The sequence below is a fragment of the Vombatus ursinus genome, unplaced genomic scaffold (genome assembly GCF_900497805.2).
Source record: "Vombatus ursinus unplaced genomic scaffold, bare-nosed wombat genome assembly UNPS02008996.1, whole genome shotgun sequence".
NCBI classification, from domain to species: Eukaryota; Metazoa; Chordata; class Mammalia; order Diprotodontia; family Vombatidae; genus Vombatus; species Vombatus ursinus.
The window spans coordinates 8,328,288-8,348,152 of NW_020948774.1; the positions used below are offsets into that span (position 1 = coordinate 8,328,288).

The following is a 19,865-nucleotide window of genomic DNA, read 5'->3' on the forward strand; positions in this document are numbered from 1 at the left end:
TCAATGAAGCAGGTAAAAGGAGGGAAAGACTCTTAAGGTAGCCAAATGTCTTGTCATCAAATTAATGACGTGTGTGAATGGATCAATGAGATTCCCACTGTCCCTACATGCTATCTAGGGAAACCATAGTCAAGGGAACAAGCTTGGCAAAATAAGCAGGTAAAGACGTCCCTGTAGAGCTTGACTCTAGGTGAAGAGATAAGAAAAATGTAGAATAAGTGAGAAGCCCCAGGTCTACCACTATTCTAATTGTTTCGGGGGTTTTTTTCTTTTTAGGTCAGGAGAGCGTAATCTGGGGCTAACTTCTGGCCCCAGGCAACCCAAGCTTAAGAGAGTGTCAGGAGATGAGTTTGATGGTAAAATCCTCCCTGTAACAGATTTCTCAAGAGCCACTACTTTAGCTGAGAGAAAGAAAGGAATAAACCCAGCACCACCATCCATGTCAGCCTCAAAAGCAGGAGCTATAGCAGCAAAAATCTGAAGTTTCCTTCAATTACTGCAATAACCTGGATCCCCAGAGCCTCAATGTTGCTCTTGATATCCACCCTCACTCACCCCTCTTAAGATCCCAGGTGGGTAGAGAAATAGCCAAGGGTATCACAGTCTCGCAGCTAATTTATTTGGATAACTGGCTAACCATAATAGAAGAACAAGAATTTCCTCTACTTTGCAGGGGCAGAGCCTGATTCTAACATAAAGCTCCAACTCAGAAAGAAAGCCTGGAGAGATGAGCATGCCAAGAAGATAGAGATTACTATAAAGAATTAAAATATATCCAAAGATGTCTGAAAATCCAGCCTAAAAGGAGAAAATAAATCCATAAAAGCTGCAAGCAAAGACTCAAAGGAAAAAAAAACAATTTTCCACAAGGGCTCCATGAATACCTAGAATAAATGAAGTAAGGAATAAAAATTAAATGTAAGCTCTGGAGAAAAGAATTGGGAGAACAAATAACTTAGGAAAGAAAGTAATCAACACACCTAAGTAACAGACTCCTTAAAAATTAGAATAACCCAAACATAAATCAATAATTCTATGAGATAGCAAGGATTACAACAAAATTTTAAAAAATTAGAAAAAAATGGATTAAAGTATAAAATGTCTACTATCAAAAACAGCTGACCTAGAAAACTGGTCAAGGAGAAATAACTTAGGAATAATCAGATCCTTTGATAAAAACAAAAACAAAACCTGGACACTACAATTCAAGATATCATAAATGAAATATGTCCAGTTTTTTTAGAACCAGAAGACAAAGTGAAGGTGGAATCAATAGATCACATCCTGAAATGAAACACCGAAAATTAAAGTTCCAAGAATGTCATAGCCAAAATCCAGAACTTCCACCATCACAGAAAAAATATGGCAAGCATCCAGAAATCAGAAGCTCAAGTAACACGTCAAGATCACATTAAGACCTGGCAGTTTCTAATAAAAATGGGAAGAGATCTTAGAATAGAATATACCAAAAAGGGAAAAGATACAAGCTTCGAACCAAGAATTTACCCTGCAAAGTGGAGTATGCTCACATGAGAGAAAAATGTGTATATTTAATAGAATAAAGGATATTAAAGCATTTTTAACCAAAAGACCAGAGCTGAGTAGGAACTCTGAATTACAAACACCACAGTCCAGAAAAAAATGGAAAAGATAAACTTATTTTAGCAACTGGAAAGGGCTATGTGATGACACAGCACTAACATTCTAAGAGGGGGAGAAAAACAGTATCTGTTAAGAACTTTAATGTCTTTAAAAGAGTATTGAGGGAGTTAGACTTTTTAAAAACAGAGTACCTGGGGGTTATCTTGTTCTGATCTGACAGTTCAGATAAGAGATAAAAAGGAATAAACTAGTAGAGAAAGGAGGTGAAAAGGGGTGGAAATTAATATTTTTCATAATTGGGGTACACAAGAAGAGTCTATAAACATGGAGAAAGGAGAAGAGCAAGCAAGTATGAGATAAACCTCACTTTTATCTTAATCAGACAAAGAGTAGAACACATACATACACACAGAGTTTGGTATAGAAATATATTATACTCAATAGGGAAACAAGTGGGGTTAGGAGGGAAATTATTGAGAGGGAAGATAATATTGGGGAGGGAATAGTTACAAGCAAAACAAACTTTCTGATCACAAAAGAGAAATTAAAAGGAGGAAAAAAACCAAAGCAAAGAAGTGGAAACTAAAGGAGTGTCTACCAATTAGGAAATAGTTGAATAAATTGTGGTATATGAATGGAATGAAATATTATTGTGTCATAAGAAATTATGAGATGATTCCTAACAATACTGGGAAACAGGATCTGGTGCAGAGTGAAGTGAGCATAACCAGAAGAATGATTTAAACAATAACAAAATAGAGAAAAACAATTTTGAAAGACTTAAGAATTCTGAGCAAAGAAAAGATCAACTACGTAGAGGATCAATGAAGCACATTACCCCCTTGTTGTTGTGACAGGTGAGGTGATGTGCAGAAGAAAACAATTTTGAACATGGCTACTATATGGATTTATTTTGATTAACTATGTTTATTTATTACCAGGATTTTTTTTTCTGTTTTTAATAAGGAGGAGAGTACATGTAATTAAAAAAAAAAAAAAAAAGGAAGGCTTTTTACACAAAAAGTGCAGTGGTGTACAGAAGAAAGCACAAACAAGCAGGATAGTTTTTAATTTACTGTATTTTTTTTTTTAAAGCAAGCTACATGGGATAGAAACTCATGGTCTCACATACAATCTTTTTTGGTGTTCTCTTTTACATGTGAAGTGCTCATTTGGGAAGAGGGCAGTATTTAAGTTCAGAATTTTTAAAAAAATTTCAGTAATCTTCCCAAAAAGAAAGTAAACTTCCTGAAGGTACTGCATGTTTTTATACTTAATATATTTATTTTTATTTACTGTCATCCTACGATATTGTCCTATGGACAATTTTTGTTGAACTTAATAAAAACTACAAATAGTTTCCCTTATATCTGAAAACAAAATAGCCTTGTTTCCCATGAAGATCTCAATACTGTATATTTAGTTTTAAGAAACCACTTGGCAAAATAAATACAAAAATACACTCTTGACCACAGCTCAGCAATAAGCAAAGAAATCTATGATACTACCTACCACCTATTATATTGATAGACCCACTTAAAATACATAGAACAAAAAAGGTTAAGAGTCTTCCAGCAATCTCAACTTCAAAGACACAAGTCTCATGAATATGAATTTTACTTTACTAAACTTTTTGTCTGTAGTCCTAATTTGTGAGGGCTGTTCTAAGCTGTATCCTAAGAATTGGGGGAGAAGGGGCGCGACCACCCTATCTCCAAAGCAGCCCCATGTAGACGTAAGCATTATGTCCTCCCAAGGCAAGCCTGTGCCAATGATGAGGCCACCTCTCTTTTGCATTTCCTATCCTTAAATAAGTGGCCTCTTGAGTATCAAAAGTATGTAAGAAAGTCTGGCATTACAGTGGTGACATGATTCCCCCCAATACATACAATACTTTTCTACACTGGAAAATGTCTGCATCAGAGAGAATGGACTCTGCAAAGAAAGGACCAGACTAGTTTGGCCACTTCACTGACAACTAGTAGAGGGTTTGGAGAGAGCAAGGAAGAGGTGAAATGTAAAAACTGTATTATGCCCCAACAAAACTTCCTACCAACTGTACTAGAGATATGTTATGGAATGCTGTGTAAATAATTCTGTTGATGTGTACTGTAATTCTTTTTATAATTATAATTGCTTTCTGTGTAGGCCTAAATTACCTGTACTATACCTGGTTTATATCATACACTGAGCACCTCTTTTCCTACTTCCTTTTTTGGGGAGGCCCTAGAACTTGCACCAAAAAGTAATACTGTCCCTAAGGTGGTGGTGTAATGAGCTCGTGTACAAAAACGAAGTCTAATCCTCATGATTAGAGGAAGGCTCCCCTAGCAATGAACACAATTTATGATCCTATGTTTGGGTGCAGAACAGGGAGGGTACTCTTTCCCCTACCCGCATCAGTAGTTATTTGGTGTCAGATTACACTAACATACATATACATACATTCTAAGATCTCTGACTACCTACTTACTTTACAGATGCTGATTTAAGGGTTTAACCAATTTCAATTCATTTAACCATACACAGCAGCAGCTTTAGGACCTAACTTAGCCTTTACGCAGATCTTCATATGGAACAGAGAAATCTAATCTTCATAAGGGAGAGCCCCACTCTTTGGCAGTGTGGTATGATGGAAACAACAACAAAATCAAGAGAGTTGGATTCTAGTTTTGCTCTGTCACTAACACATTGTGTCACATGCTGTTAGATTAGACCAACATACATATACATACATTCTAATATCTCTGACTATCTACTTTAAAGAGATGCTAATTTAAGGGTTTGACCAATATCAATTCATTTAACTATACACAGTAGGATCTCTAGGACCTAATTTAGGGGCATACAAGCCTGTAAGCAGATCTTCATAAGAAAGGGGGAACCTAATCTTCATAAGGGAGAGCCTTGCTCTTCGGCAGTGTGGTATAAGGTATAATGGAAACAACATCAACAAAATCAAGAGACCTAGACTCTAGTTTTAGCTCTGTCACTAACATGTTATGTAATATCGGTAAGTCACTTTCCCATCTGGGCTTTAGTTTCCTCACATGTAAAATAAAGAGGCCAGACTTTATGGACATTCAACATTTTATGACTTCCTAAAACATAAAAAGCTTAAGCAACAATTACATACCTTCTTTACAAATATAAAGATCTGGAAAGATAGTGATAGAGAGAAAAGTTTCATTACTCCTAGTTTTCCACGCACTGAAATAATTTATTAAGCAGGTGCTTAGTAAGTACTTTTTTACTGATTCATGTGCTTGATTTTGTCTTTTAAATTACGTATCGCCAAAAGGATGATTAATTCCAAAGATATCCATTCAACTAAAAAACAATTATTAAGCACCTTCTATGTGTAGGGTATCATGCTCGGTATTGGATAAGATTCAAAGTTTAGATTAGATACAGTCCTTGCCTTCATGGATCTTACAGAATTGTAGAGGAATTATGATGCATATATAAATAACTATAATGCAAAACAATACATAAGAAACCCATGAGAGAATGTAAAAAATGTGACTTTCAAGTCAGAGGAGACGTAAGCGGAAGGGGAATGATCATCACTGGGGAAATCAGATGTATGAGTTGGGCTTTAAAGGATGGATAGGAATTAAAATAGGGAGGAAAATCTTGGGCATATTGGACAAGTGTGGAAAAAAAAGGCATAGAGGTAAGAAATTACAGGAAGTCAAGGTTGGCTAAGGAATAGTATGAGATTAAAATTGTACAGTATTAGAGCCTCAAATGCCAGGTTTGAGATTTCAAATCTTATCCTGTGGACAATCAGGAGTCATTGTAGGTAGTTCTCAGCAGAGAGGGTAGCCTAAGCATAAGCAATATTAATCTGGTATAACAGATGGATTAGAAAGGCAGGGGAGGGGAAAAGGAAAAAGGTAAAGCAGGAAGAAATGTCAGGTGATTTTCAATTACCATTCTCTAAATGACTATTATGTCCATGATTTTTGCTTACTTTAATGATATAGAAAATTTGTAATAAAGCAAAAGCAAAAGATTCTGACCTTAGTAAAGAATTCAAACCATAATGGATTTGCTAGTGTTGTTTTTAGTTTTTATAGTATGAAAAATAAATGAGAACAAAATAAAAAGAGTTAATAAACAAGGAAAAATCAGCTGTCAGCTACAAAGGTGCTAAAGAATCTGCCCACAAAACAGAAAACTGTGAGCCATGAAAACATTATCTAAATAATGAATTAGTATGCAAATTCTGGTTAAGTAGGCCAACAAATCAATATTTTCTCTCAGTGATTAAGTGAACTCACCTTTTTCCCTATTATGTCCCCACATTAGATATCAGGCACTGTGCCCCTGGAGAATTTGCTACTGAAATCATATTTGCATACACACACACACACACACACACACACACACACACACACACACACACGGCCTTGATTAGAATGCTATGAGCCAATTAGAAAAGGACAGACATTCTGTGAAGTTCACTACCACCTCCATTTTCTTAGAGTAGGAATTTATACTGTCTGTGGCACGACAGCGATTCCATATCCTCATCTCATCATTCTAAACAAATTAAGATTATATTCTATCCTGCCTTTACATGCTGTTTTTCTTCTGTGACTGCAACTAACAATTGCATATACTTATTTGTGAGATGCAAATTAAAGATTATATTTTAATTAGAACTATTTCTTAGCAGCAGTTGAATCCCTAGAAAATTATTTCTTTATGATATTAGAAACATGTAATCTAATATCAAATAGATGGAAAAATTAGTCTATGTAGATCACATAATCTTTGCTGATCAAATTCAAAATTACTATATTCCCATGCCTCACCAAAGCACAGAAGTGCCCCAGATTCATGAAGGCTGGGATAAAGGAGTATAAGCTGCTTGCAGGTCCTACCAAAGGGGCTAAGTTTTTGGTATAACTAATTCTGGACTGTATTCAAAGACCAGATTAATTAAATTAATAAGGGCTTATCAGCAGAATATCAGCAACCAATTCAATTTTTTTTTTGCAACAGCAATTTGTAAAGACTACAAAAGGCATGAAGTTGAAATCCACAGTGACAAGAGTACTCACACTGATAAAATAACAGTTTTTTCAAAGTACTTAAGTATTACATTTTTAAATTATCTTGAGAGCCACTAAAAATGTCACTTTGTGCATAATTAGCAGCTAGAATGGAGTTTATAAATATATTTTTAAATGGTGTTAATAAATTAATAAATTTGAAAGCAAATAATTTAATATGTGTTGAAAATTTTAAACTATGGTTTCTTTAAACTGTAGCACAGGAAGTAGGCTGAAGAAACATGTAAGATAAACATTACATAAAGAAAGCACAGATGAATGGAAAGAAAAGTTATCCAAGTAGCCAAATAGAATCTAACATTCTTTAGAATGCTTTTTTAAAAAATTTAACGGGGCAGCTAGGTGGCGTAGTGGATGGAGCACCGGTCCTGAAGTCGGGAGGACCTGAGTTCAAACGGGACCTCTGACCAAACACTTGACACGTACTAGCTGTGTGACCTTGGGCAAGTCACTTAACCCCAACTGCCTCACTTAAAAAAAAAAAAAAATTAACTTGATACAATTAAATGCTATTTTTTTCTAATATATTGAAAATCTAAAGTATTAGACTTAAACCTATCTTCACCAGCCAAAACTGTACAATAAGAAACTATTCTCTAAATACATACCAATTATGAAATATCAATAGTATATCTGACAATTCACCTAATATTATCTCCCAAGCATGAGCTTCTCCCAGAACATTTCAGTTATTTCCTAGATAATCTACTCTGGTCCTGTTTTTTGAGAAAAGCACTAATGCTAAGAAAAATTTTATGAATGATTTTCCCTCCCTTCTCTCAAAACAGAGAGAGATAAATATTACCATCTCTAAGTTATAAGCTGGTTTCCTAATTTCACCAGGAAAATTGATTTCTATTTTATTAGTATCAAGAAGATAATTGTTTCAAAGATGCTCACCTACATTTTCAGCAGGAGATAGCACATACAACAAAATACAAAGGAAAAAATAATGCAGATCAAATTATACATAATATTATATATAATTTTATAGTAAACTATAGTAATTTATTGACTTCAGTTTGCTGATCATAAATTCTATTTTACTTGGAAAATGTGTTTTGTATACAAAACCCCTCCAAACATTGTACAATAATACTTTTATGAAGAGAGGGGCCTTTTCAGTGTTGCCAGAAACTTTGTTACAAGAGGTAGAATACAGGAGGATAATGATACATGACAGGTGTGACACAAAAAGGGGATTAAGGTATGAAAATAATATTAACATTAAATATCCTGAAAAATAAACAATAGCATTTAGGAATTTGGGGGCAAAAGGGAAGGGGATGGATGATGATGTAATATCAGGGTGAAAATAAGGGGTTGACCATTCTGGAAAGGAAGAGGAGTCAAGTGCTGCTAACTCAGTAGAAAGAAAAAGCAACATGAAATTAACGATTTTTATATATGAGATGATCCCAAACCACATGATCATAACTTAATGGCTGTATATCTATAACTAGGTATGAAAACATGAGAATAGCCATTTGTGAAATCCAGGTAACAAATTTCTGATCCAAAGTTATATATAAACTATTCTCACACACATTTTCCAACTTTTAAAGAATACACCACAACTTATTTGTCATACAGTTTTAACAATGTTGTAATGTTAAAGCTAAAATGGAATCTTTTTAAATGGATCTCTCTGAATATACTTCACCTGAAGTACATATATTACATATGTGTGCTTTTCTGAACAACTACTACAACATGTAAAATTATTTAACTAGAAATCTACCGTCGGGGGGAGGGGAAGAAAACAAACATTTATTAAGAGTTTATTATGTTCCAGGCACTTTGCACTTTACAAATATTATTTCATTTGATCTTTACAACAACATTGGGAGGTAGGTGCAGTTATTATTATCCGTTTTACAAGTCAGGAAACTGAGGCAGAGGTTAAGTGACTTGCCCAGGCTCACACAGCTGGGAAGAGTGAGGCTTCATTTGAACTCTTACTCTAAGCCTAGTACTCTATCCATTGCACTCCCTAAACTGCCTCTGCATACATCATTATGACAGTCAGAAATCTCTACTATGAAATGTTGTGGAAAGGAAGGAAAAGAATATTCCACAACTACATTGTTACCTGAACAGTTTTATTTACAGCTGACAGAATCAGCTGTCAAGTATGACATAAACTAGAATGGCAGTACAGGGCACAAAAAAATAATTCCACCATCTTACTACTTTCTTGACCTCCAGCCTCAAGTTTCTAACCATCTATTGGACAATTGGATCCATATTTCTCTTAGACATTTAAAATTCAACGTGTCAAAAACTGAACTCATTATATTTTCCCCAGAACTCTCCTTTCTTCCCAATATTCCTATTATTGAGGGTGCCACTATCCTCCCAATCAAGGCTCACAACCTAGGTGTCATCCTCAAATCCTCATTCTCTCATCCACCACCCCCATTATCTAATCTGTTGCCAAGTCCTATTGATTCTACCTTCACAACACATCTTTTCTGACAGTGTGGGTCGCCCTACTGCAAAATCTTATACCTCATTCGTGGATTACAGCAAGAGATTTCTGGATGGGTCTCCCTGCCTCAAAGCCTCTCTCCAATCCTTCCTACAATCAGCTGCCAAAGTAACTGATCTTCCTAAAAGATGGGTACCACCACTATCCCCCAATTCAATAAACTTTAGTGGCTCACTATTACTTCCAGGATGAAATATAAAATCCTCTGCTTGGCTTTCAAAGCTCTTAAACCTTACCCCTTTATACCTTTACAGTCTTCTTACATCTTACTGTCCTCTTCCCTCCACATATTCTATGACCAATCCAACGATACTGGCCTTGTTGCTGTTTCTTAAACAAATCACTCCCAACTGTGCATTTTCATTGGCTATACAACTATTCTTCCTCTTATCAGTCTCCTGGTTTCCCTGACTTCGTTTAAGTCTCAGATAAAATCCTACTTTCTGTAATTTTAGCATAATGCCTGGAACTTAATAGGTGCTTACTAAACATTTATAGGCTGACTGACTTCAAGAAGTCTTTCCTAGTCCCCTTGAATACTAATGATTTTCCTTTGAGATTACTTCCAATTTATCCTGTGTATATCTTGTAAGTACATAGTTGTTTGCATACTGACTCTCCTATTTGAACATGAGCGCCTCGAGGGCATTGACTGTTTTCGCCTTTCTTTGTATCCCCAGCACTTAGCATAGTACCTAGTATACAGTATGCACTTAATAAATGCTTGTTAACTGCCATGAAAACTTCAGAATTCTTTAAAAACTACTTATGATTTAATATTAATCTTACCTTGTCTTAACTATATTGCCAACATGGGAGTTAACCAAACTTTCACATTTTAACTATTATTCATGATAAATACAGATGAGTAAAATTCATAAATTCAGATGAGTAAGAAAGAGACCAAATTAGACAGATTCAGTACACTGTGAAAAAGATTATCTAGTATTTATTTCCAATTCTAAATACAAACTGTGACAACAGGATAAAAAAGAGAGGTGTGGATAACTGAAATCCATGAATAATACTACAACCACATTTTTTTAGCCTTAAGTTTCATCCTCTTTCATCAAAGAATTAGACAGACCAACAGTTATATTGATTTGTTTTAACTGTTTTCTTCTCCCCTAGATGTTAAGTTATTGCATTCATCTTTCCTTATATTCCTCTACAATTCATTTTCTGACACACTTCCCCTTTGATGACAGATCCCCAAAGGCTGTACCTTAAAGCTATTGCAGTTCCTTTCTTAAGGAACTACTGTGCACAAGATAAATGGCATTGGGGTGGCACAGTGGAGAGCTGGGCTTAGAATCAGGAAGACATGGACTGAAATTCTACCCCTAACATTTATTAGCTACGTGACCCTGAATTTAACTTTTATGTGTCTTTGATAACTCTCAAGGACAAACTAAGTCATGTATAAATTGGCAGAGGGAGTTCTTGCTAAATCACAACTCCTTCACTTGTATGTACACAATAAAAAAAAATTCCTGCTTTCAATGAGTTTACATTCTCTGAAGGGGATATATGTACACAGATAAGTAAATACGAAGTAATTTCAAAAGGGAAAAAGCACTAACAACTGGATGTATCACAAAAGGCCTCCAACAGGAGGTGACATGTGTACTATGTTTTGAAGAAACGTTAGGGACTCTAAAAGGGAATTTAAGGAAAGAACACATTTCACAATACCAAGGCAAAGAGAAGGGATATATAATGTCACATAAATGGAATGGCTGCTGACTAGTGGGACTAGAGTGGGGAGTATATGACGAAGAATATGATCTAAGGCTGGAATGGTACATGGGAGCCAGACTGTGGAGGGTTTCAAATGCTAGGCTGAGGATATTGCATTTTATCCTAGAAACGATATTTAAGGGAGTGATTTGATCAGATCTGTGTTTTGGAACATTGATTTGGCATCTCTGTGAAAGGTGGATTAAAGAAGGGAGAGATCAATTAATTGATAGACTACTGAAATAATCTAGGCTTGTAGTAATGGCGCCCTGAACTAGGATAGAAGCTGTGTGAATAAAGAGAAGGGAACAAATGCAAAAGATGTTAAAGAAGTAGAATCAGTAAAACCTGGCAACTGATTAGATATGGGAGTCGAGAAAGATGAAAGGGGAAAGTCAAGGAGTTGAAGATGATATCAATGATGACAGAACAGAGGGAGAAGAAAAGATAGCTGATAATCTAGAACAAGACTTATCAATCTGAAAGGTAGTTATAGAATCAAAAGACTGATGAAACCAAAGGAAGAGAAATAAAGGGGGAGAGAAAGATGAAGAGCTAGAAGTAGAATGAAGACTAAGAAAAGGCCATTGGCAGCCAAGAGATCTTTGTCTACCTTGGAGAGAACAGTTTCATTTGAGGGGTAAAGTAATAAACCAAAGTGCTAGGGATTAAGAGGAGGAGATGAAATAACAATGATAATAATAATAATAATATCTAGCACTTTAAGGTTTACAAAGTACTTTGGAAAATTTATTTTATTTGATCCTCACAATAACCCTGGGAGACAAGTATTATTATTAAGTCCATTTTATAGGAAAGGAAACTGAGTCAGAGGTAAATAATTTGATTGGAGTCACACCAACTAGTAAGTGTTAGACAGTAGATTCGAACTCAAGTCTTCCTGACTAGGTCCAATGATCTGTAATAATTGTGTCTAGGAGTATGGCTATGAGAGAAATAATAACGATGATATCTCAAGGGGACAACAGGGTCAAGTGATGGTTTCTTTCTTAAAGGATCAGGGAGAGAAACATATTAGTAGGCAGTGGAGAAGCAATTAATAAATAATGAGAGACTGGAGATGAGAGGTATGATTGAAGGGGCAAGCTCCCAGAGGAAATGGGAGTGGAAAGAACAATTTCATGTACACAGCAAGTAAGCAATAAATATTCACTGAAGTAACTGAGCACCCACTGTACATGTTGGAGACTGGGTATATTTTTCAAGCACAGGAACAGTTAATGAAAGCTCAATACATAGGGATAAATCTATAAAAAAGTCCAGCTATATGAATAATACAGGGGGCATGGTGAGATACATCCTATGAGTTCTGAGAGTCAGGAAACAGAATCTAGCCCTTGCTTTGCTAGTTAACTATGTAAACTTAGACAAATCACTATACTTTTCTGGATCTCTATTTCTTCATTCATTCAATGAAACTAGACTAGATGAGTTCCAAAGTCTCTTCTGGTACTACTAATAAAATTATATTTAACTTCTTATTTGAGAATTCAAATATTTATTTTAAAGTTTTCACAGATATGTAAGTTTGTCATAAAAAGATTGTCATTTCTTGTCCTTAGGCTTTTTTTCTCATTTTGAATCAGGGATGGAAAAACAAATTAACAGAGCAACTGTTTCCCCTGAATTACAAGAAAAACAAGGATACAGAGAAAATACTGAGGACCAATGTCTTAGAATTCTAAGACCAAATGGCATCAAGATCATTCAAGAACTAAATATCTCTACAAATTAAAAATACAAAGCTAAAATTCTATTACATAACTACAGAAAATGGGAAAGGCCTAGTTAACATAAAAATTAGTAAAAGCACTTTCATTTTCAGAATCCAAAATATTTTCAGACAACTCAAAAGTTTAATAAGCAGCATAACAATAACACATACTTAATAGCCTGAAGAAGACTTTAAATATACCTCACAGCAACCTAAGTAGAATCAAGGTTTTTTATGTAGTTGGTTAAGGAAACATAATTTGACATATGGTATATTTAAATTACTAGAGAATAAAACTATAATTAATCTGACTTAATAATTCCTTGCTGACTGACTATAACCCTAACACAAAGATTATGCTTCAAAAAGCTGTAGAAAAAAGTAACTAACGTGTATAACCCTCAGCTCTTTTCTTTTCCTTGCAAGTATGTCTTTCAAGATTTAAAAACAATAACTAAGAACTACTGAAATATTATTTTTGAGTGAAATGTCTATCAATTATGACTTAGTGAAACTCCTCTAAAATCTCAACAGAAACTTACATGTTGACTGATTTTCATAAGCTCATATGTTGGAAACAGTTATTGTTTTAAGGAAAAAAAAGTGCTTTTCAAAAATTATTGGGATAATTAAAGCAAAACTCAACCCTGAAGTGATAAATGCAAAGTCTACCTAAAAGGAATGCTTTTAAAATGTGTTTCAATACAAATAGGAAAACAAAAAAAGGAAATGTTTTTCATCCTCCCTTTTTTTCCTTTCTTTTTCTTTTAAAGAAAAGATATAGTAGTGATTCTGGATGAAGAATTATTTAGTCCAGTTTCCACTTCTTTAAAGGAAAAACTAAGTAATGGTTAAGCAACAGTACAGCAGCATTTTTTAAAATAGGTACAATTTCTCAAAATTGTATCAATTTTACAAAAAAAAATTAGTTTTGAGATGACATTTTAAAAAGCAAGATAAAAAAGTGGATTGGCATAATATAAAAGCATAAAAAACAAACCATGAAGAAGAGAGCTTAAGGATAAATATTAAAACAAGGATTATTTCATAAATTATCAAGTTTGTAAAAACAACAACAAAAACACGCTTTTTAAAATCCAAAAAAACTGATGAATAAATTAATGTACTTACAGCCATTATTAACTCAAAGGGGTGTTTATACACCCGCACTGGGGATTGGTATTTTTGCACCATGATTGTAATGTTTTAGCAATCTTCAAACCTGCAAAACACATACAAACACACCATGATGGGGTAAAAAATGTCTCTATCTTTGTACATCACTGCCCCCCTCAATAGTACTAAAACAGAAGGAACTCAAACTAATAAAGGGAAGAAAATATAATCAGCTGAATTTTTAGAAATTTAGAACTTAAGAAAAGTAGTTGGATAATTTTTTTAACATGAAAACAACAGTATGTATAGAGGAAAAAAAGGCAACCTAGTCTTGGAGTTTGGAATCCTAGATTCCACTACAAAGTCTAGCTATCTGATGAGGAACAAGTCAATCAAGCTCTTTGGGTCTAAGTTTCCTCATCTGTTAAAAAGAGTTTCCACAAAATTTATAAGGTATCTTTATCTAGAGAAGAAAATTTCTATTATTTTAAGACACAGCAAAAATTACTTTATTCACCAAATGCTAAATGTGAGGATAACACGAAGAGATAAAAATGAAAAAACAACCACACGATTCAAATTAAGCACTAAGCTCAAGTAAAATATTATATACAATCTGAATTTTGGTAATTAAATTATATTTTCCAATTTGCATTATAATTTTTGGGGTTCATCTTCAAAAGCTAAAGGAAAGTTTCTCAGACCCATTTCTAACCAAGTAATTAATGATCTGTAAATATGTACAAAAGTATCAGGGAAGTTTGTACTTTAAAGAACCCTTTTATAATGTAGGTAACCACCCTTCTAGTTTGTTGGATGAATGCTAGTATGAATTTTTCTGAAAACACACTTGTGTTTCTCAAACACAGAACTGTAGAGGTGGAGGACAGAAAGAACCTTGAAGTCTAGTAAACCGCCTTCACCTTACATGACACAGTTTAAATCTAGGGAGATAGAACAGGTACCTTTCTCAATGATATGAAATAGCAAGTTGAGGTGATGAGAGGAGAAGGCATCAATGACAAGGAAAAGGACCAGAATCTGGTTCTTGTGATTACAGTTCAGTGCTTTCTCTGTTACCAGCTGCTGTCTCAAACCAGGTATTTCTCCTGCCAAACTGGTATTTCCTTTCTTATTTAAACTAATAACTAATAACATCAAAGTTGTCTGACAAGTAGATACAGATGAAACACAGCATATGATATGGAACTCAAAATAAAATCTAGTTGGGAAAAAATTGAAAAACTTCTGGGTAATGTTAATAAAAATTCAAACATTTTCATCATTTATAGTCTTACAGTACTTTTAGCATTTCAATGCAGAGGACACTTGTTTAATTTCATTTTTTTCTTGTTTCTAAATAGCAACTAAATCTCATCTTCTATAAGAAGCCTTTCCCAACCCCTCTTAACTCTAGTGCTATTTCTCATTTATTCTGTATATAGCTTGTTTTGTATATATTAGATTGCTCGTGGTCTCCCCCATTAGATTGTAAACTCCTTGAGAGCAGGTACTGTCTTTTTGCATTCCCAGGGCACAGTGCCCATACATAATAGGAGCTTAATGTTAACTGATTGATTTTGGTATTGTTTATTGTTTTTTGTCACTATCACGGTCCAAACTCCAGGATTTTCTCTTAACTCTAATACTTCTATTGGGTCTATTACAATCCAGCATTTGATCTTGGGAAAAATAAACCTTTAGTTCACCACCCACTATTAAGGGGATTTATTATCATATATAAAAAGGAACAGCGTTGTTCAGTTTTTTAAGAAACCATTCATTTTATTGAACTGAAATATTTGTTTGTTGAGCTACTATTACTTATCACATTCCTTAGAAAATCTGCGCACTACCTGAGAAACTGGTAGAACAGTGGATGTTTGGAACCAAAAAATTTGTCCCAAAAGAGATCTCTGATTACAATGACCAAGTGACATCCTTTGTTGTGCTGTCTCTACAGCAATACCTTCTCTTAAAAATAAATGACAGCCCTGAAGTCAGGAGGACCTGAGTCCAAATTCAGCCTCAGACCAAACATTTGACACTTACTAGCTGTGTGACCTTGGGCAAGTCACTTAACCCCAATTGCCTAAAAATTAAAAATAAACAAACAAATGACAGACAACTTTTAAAGAGATAAGAAAGATATTTAAGACCAGGCTACTCAGTTTAAAGAGAAGCCTAAGAGAAGGGCACACCACTTTAGCCCTACTAGAGGGCATAGCACCTTAACCCTACTGGAGAAAAAGGCAACTAGTGAATAACAGGTAAGAAAACCCCAAGAAGCATGCAAGAAAGTAAGTGCCAGACTCCTAAAATTCTGGCTCTTAAAAAAAAGTGGAGAAAGGGAAAAGGTATTTGGGGATGGGAGGAGTACCCAAAGGGTTTGGGAGAATTACCAAAGAAATGTCGGAAGCACCTATCAAAGGCAGAAATGAAGAGTTTATCTCTGGAGAGACTGAGAGTAACCAGAAGGGGCTGAAGACCCAGAGGTCCTGGAAGACTCAGAGGAAACTTCGGCCATCCGGGAAGAAGTGAGGCTGTAACTAGGGGCTAGATCCTGGACAGAAGGCTGAGAGGTGGAAGAGGGGAGATGGGGGAGGTGGGCGAGAAAGGTGCTAGTGAGGGAAGCTGAAGTGACTGGAGGGTAGGGTGATGATGAGAAAACAGACTTAAAAGTTAAATGGGCTAAGACTCTGGGCAGGGGAAGAAGGGGGATGTGATGAGAAAGGGAAGAGAACGTGAGATAAATTGGAAGGAAAGAGGGACAGGACCCAAAGTGAAGGGGAAGTAACGGGGGAGGAGGAAGGAAGGAGGTTCTTTGGGAAGGAAAAGACTCAGAAGTGGGGCCAGAATCCTGACATGATGGCTTGGGAGGGGTGTAGGTGAAGAGGCTCTATACCACCCGCCCCCAAGAGAAATGGCCTAGGGGAGGGAAGCTAGGGGAGGGCCTGGGGACGGGGACCCGAGGGAAGAGATGGCGAGAGGCGGCAGCAAGGACACTGGGACCGGCCTGCTGAGGGGCAGGGGGCGCGGATGGCCAGAGGCTCAGAACCAGCCTACTCGCAGGTGGGGCCGGACCTGGAAGCCTGGGCTTAATTAAGGGGAGCACGACCCTGGCTCTGTGGGAAGGAGGCGGTTGGCACAGACGGAGGGAGCCGGAAGACGAGCGGACCCAGGCCCAAAAAGGGGCCCTAGGGGGCGGGAGCCCCGGAGAGCCCCAAGCCGCCGGCCGGCCGGCCCGGCATCCCGCCGGCTTTGGAAGGGCCGGGAACGCGCACAATGCCCGCCCGCGAGGACGCGCGCCTACCTCCTGTCAGAAAGGCCGGGCTCGGAGCAGTGGGTGGCGGGAGGCGCTCATCCCGGCGGTTCCGGCGGTGTTGGAGTCGCCGCTGCCGCTGCCGCTGCCGCTGCCGCTGCTGCCGCTGCTGCCGCTGCTGCTCTGTTAGCGTAGCTTCTGCTTCTAACGCTACCGTTACTGCTGAGGCAGCTCCGACCGCTGGTTCCGGGGAGTGGGCTGGGGGGGGGAGGAGGAACGGGGAGAAGAGAAGAGAAGGGACGGGTGGTTGTTACGGGTGACGGGGAGGGCGGGGCCCAGGCGGCCGAAACTGGCGCACATGCGCAGCTGGAGCAGAAGTGGGCGGAAGCTGCGGGGGACGACAGTTGCTAGGATAGGAGGAGGTAGGGAAGAAGGAAACTGGTTAGAGAGGGGGAGGGTCAGTGAGAACGTCCCGGGCTGAACCTCAGCTGCGCCGGCGCGAAGAAGGGTGCAAGGGGTGCAGAGCGCGCTCGCGTGGCAAAGCGAGCAACGTCATAGCTCCACCCACTCCATTTGTCGGCGTTCCGGGGGGTGGGGTTAGGGAGAGGAGCTGAGGTTTGGGAATCGGAGGACCCGGATGCGGTCGGGACAAAAGGCTGGCACAGCTTCTGAACTTCTCTCTCCTGTTTCTTCACTTTTTTTGTCTGATGTTCAAAAGGCTTTAATTCCTTTGGTCCTTCCGCCTTTTATTTACTCGTATGACCTAGGGAAAGTTAACTAACCTCTCTGGGACCTCCTTTTTCTCTTTTCTAAAATGAAGGAGTTAGACTAGAATAGATGATCTCCAAGACCCACTTCTAAATCTGGGATCTATCTGGAGAAAGTCCTCCTTCTACCTTTTTTTTTTTAAGGCAATTGTAGTTAAGTGACTTATCTAGGGTCACACAGCTAGTAAGGGTCAAACGTTTGATCTGAGGGCGGATTTGAACTCAAGTCCCCCGACTTCAGGGTCGGCGCTCTATCCACTGCGCCACCTAGCAGCCCCTTGCTCTTCCTCTCTCATGGTGCCCAGGCCATTTCATGCTCTGGAATTTGGAAAAGCACTAGCATGGCCAGGGCTGGCAGATGACCTCAAGGCTGGACTCTTGAGATAGCCTTCTCTTTGGTTTCCCAGCCTCTAAGTCTCCCCTCCCCACTCTATCGTTCACTCAGCTGCCAAAGTGATTTTCCTTAAGCGCTGGTCTGTCGCGGTACGGCACCTCTCCCTCTCATCCCCTCCCCCCACCCACCCTCGGTAAACCCCAGCTCCCTATTACCTCCAAAATCAAATAGAAAATTCTCTTTGGGGCACTTAAAGTTCTTCAAAACCTGATCCCTCCCAGTCTTCTTACATTTTACTCCCCTCCATGTACTCCACGACCTAGTTACACTAGTATTCTTGCCATTCTTCAAAAAGGACATCATCTCCAGATTCCGTGACTGTATTTTTTCACTCACTGTCCATTATGCCTGAAATGTGCCCCTCCTCTGCCTCCTGGCTTCCCTCGCTTCCTAGAAGACTTGGCTCCAATCCCAATCTGCAAGAAGCTTTTCCATGATCTCCCACCCCACTGCTAGTGCTAGTGCGTTGCCTCTGAGCGTGTATTCCATTTGCACTGAATGTGTCCAGTATGTACAGTTATAGTTATGTGCACGTAGTCTCTGATATTAAAATGTGAGCTCCTTGTGGCAGGAACCATGTTTTTGCTTTTCTTTTATCCCCCGCCTTAGAACAGTACCTGGCACGTAGTAACTTTAATAAATGCAGTTGACTGACTGACTCAGTAGCAAAACCCAGTTGCTTCTTTTTTGGCTTACATAAATGCTACTTTAGCGTCCAGCTGGGTAGGATATTGAGGTTAGGTGACATGCCACCGTCTGTGATAAAGCTCAGGGATCTGAGTTTTAGAGGAAGGATTATAGACAGTGGCTGATGAATAGGAGAGGGAGGAGGTAAGGGTGAGCTTAGCTTGAGCCCTGCATTTTAGGTAGGCTGTAGGGGCTTTAGCTCTAAATTTGAAAGGCAGTAGTGAAATGAAATGACATTTGGGAGGCCTTGTGGTGTGGGAGGCACCCCCAAACACAAATATACTATTCTATTTTACTAAGAAATAGGCAGGACTACAAAATAATAAAAATTTTTGTTGTTAAACACACCAGAACTTAGCCATCCAAATGAATGTAGTCACTCTGGGAGACCTGGAAGCAATTCAAAACATTTTTGCAATTCCTCCTTTGGAATTTGCCTTTCAGGGTCAGTTACAAACAAGAAAGTCAGTCTCTGTATAATCACAAAGTATTTCTAACTAAAGAGTCTCAGAATTTGGGAGTTGGAAGGGAATACAGAGATCATCTAGTCTAACTCACACCTGACCAAGAATTCCTTCTACAACATCCCCTAAAAGTGATCAACTAGCCTTCTCTGAAACTTTGCTTCCCAAAGGAACCCATTCCACTTTGGTACAATTTAAGAAACTTTTTCTTCCTTTACTTCAAGCCTAAATCTTCCATTCTGCTTGACCCTAGAGGATAGAAGCAGGAACAATGGGTGGAAGATGTAAATGGGCAGTTTTCGTCTTCCACCAACAGCTCTTCAAATAATTGAAAAGAGGTGCTTTGTGCCTCCTCCGCTCTGCAACAAACCAAAGTTAAACATCCTTAATTTCTTTAACTGGTCCACAAAGGATAATCTGATAAGAACAGAATCCACAAACCACAGACCTATTCATTTGATATAGATTCCTGGAAAAATTCTTGAAAGGCTCATTAAAGAAATGGTTGGTAAATATCTAGAAA

At 37.7% G+C, this 19,865-nt stretch overlaps 1 protein-coding gene across 1 annotated transcript in view; it reads right to left on the reverse strand.

Annotated features, from left to right (window-relative positions):
* The window catches only part of SEC14L1 (SEC14 like lipid binding 1), an 83,695-nt gene extending 66,348 nt beyond the window's left edge, over positions 1–17,347 (reverse strand). The window contains exons 1-2 of the mRNA XM_027850128.1: positions 17,082–17,347; positions 13,784–13,874 (exon numbers count right to left, since the gene is read on the reverse strand). Of these exons, the coding sequence (XP_027705929.1) occupies positions 13,784–13,846 (63 nt within the window). The 5' untranslated portion in view covers positions 13,847–13,874; positions 17,082–17,347. The remainder of the gene's footprint in view (positions 1–13,783; positions 13,875–17,081) is intronic.
* Between the last annotated feature and the right edge of the window lie 2,518 nt (positions 17,348–19,865).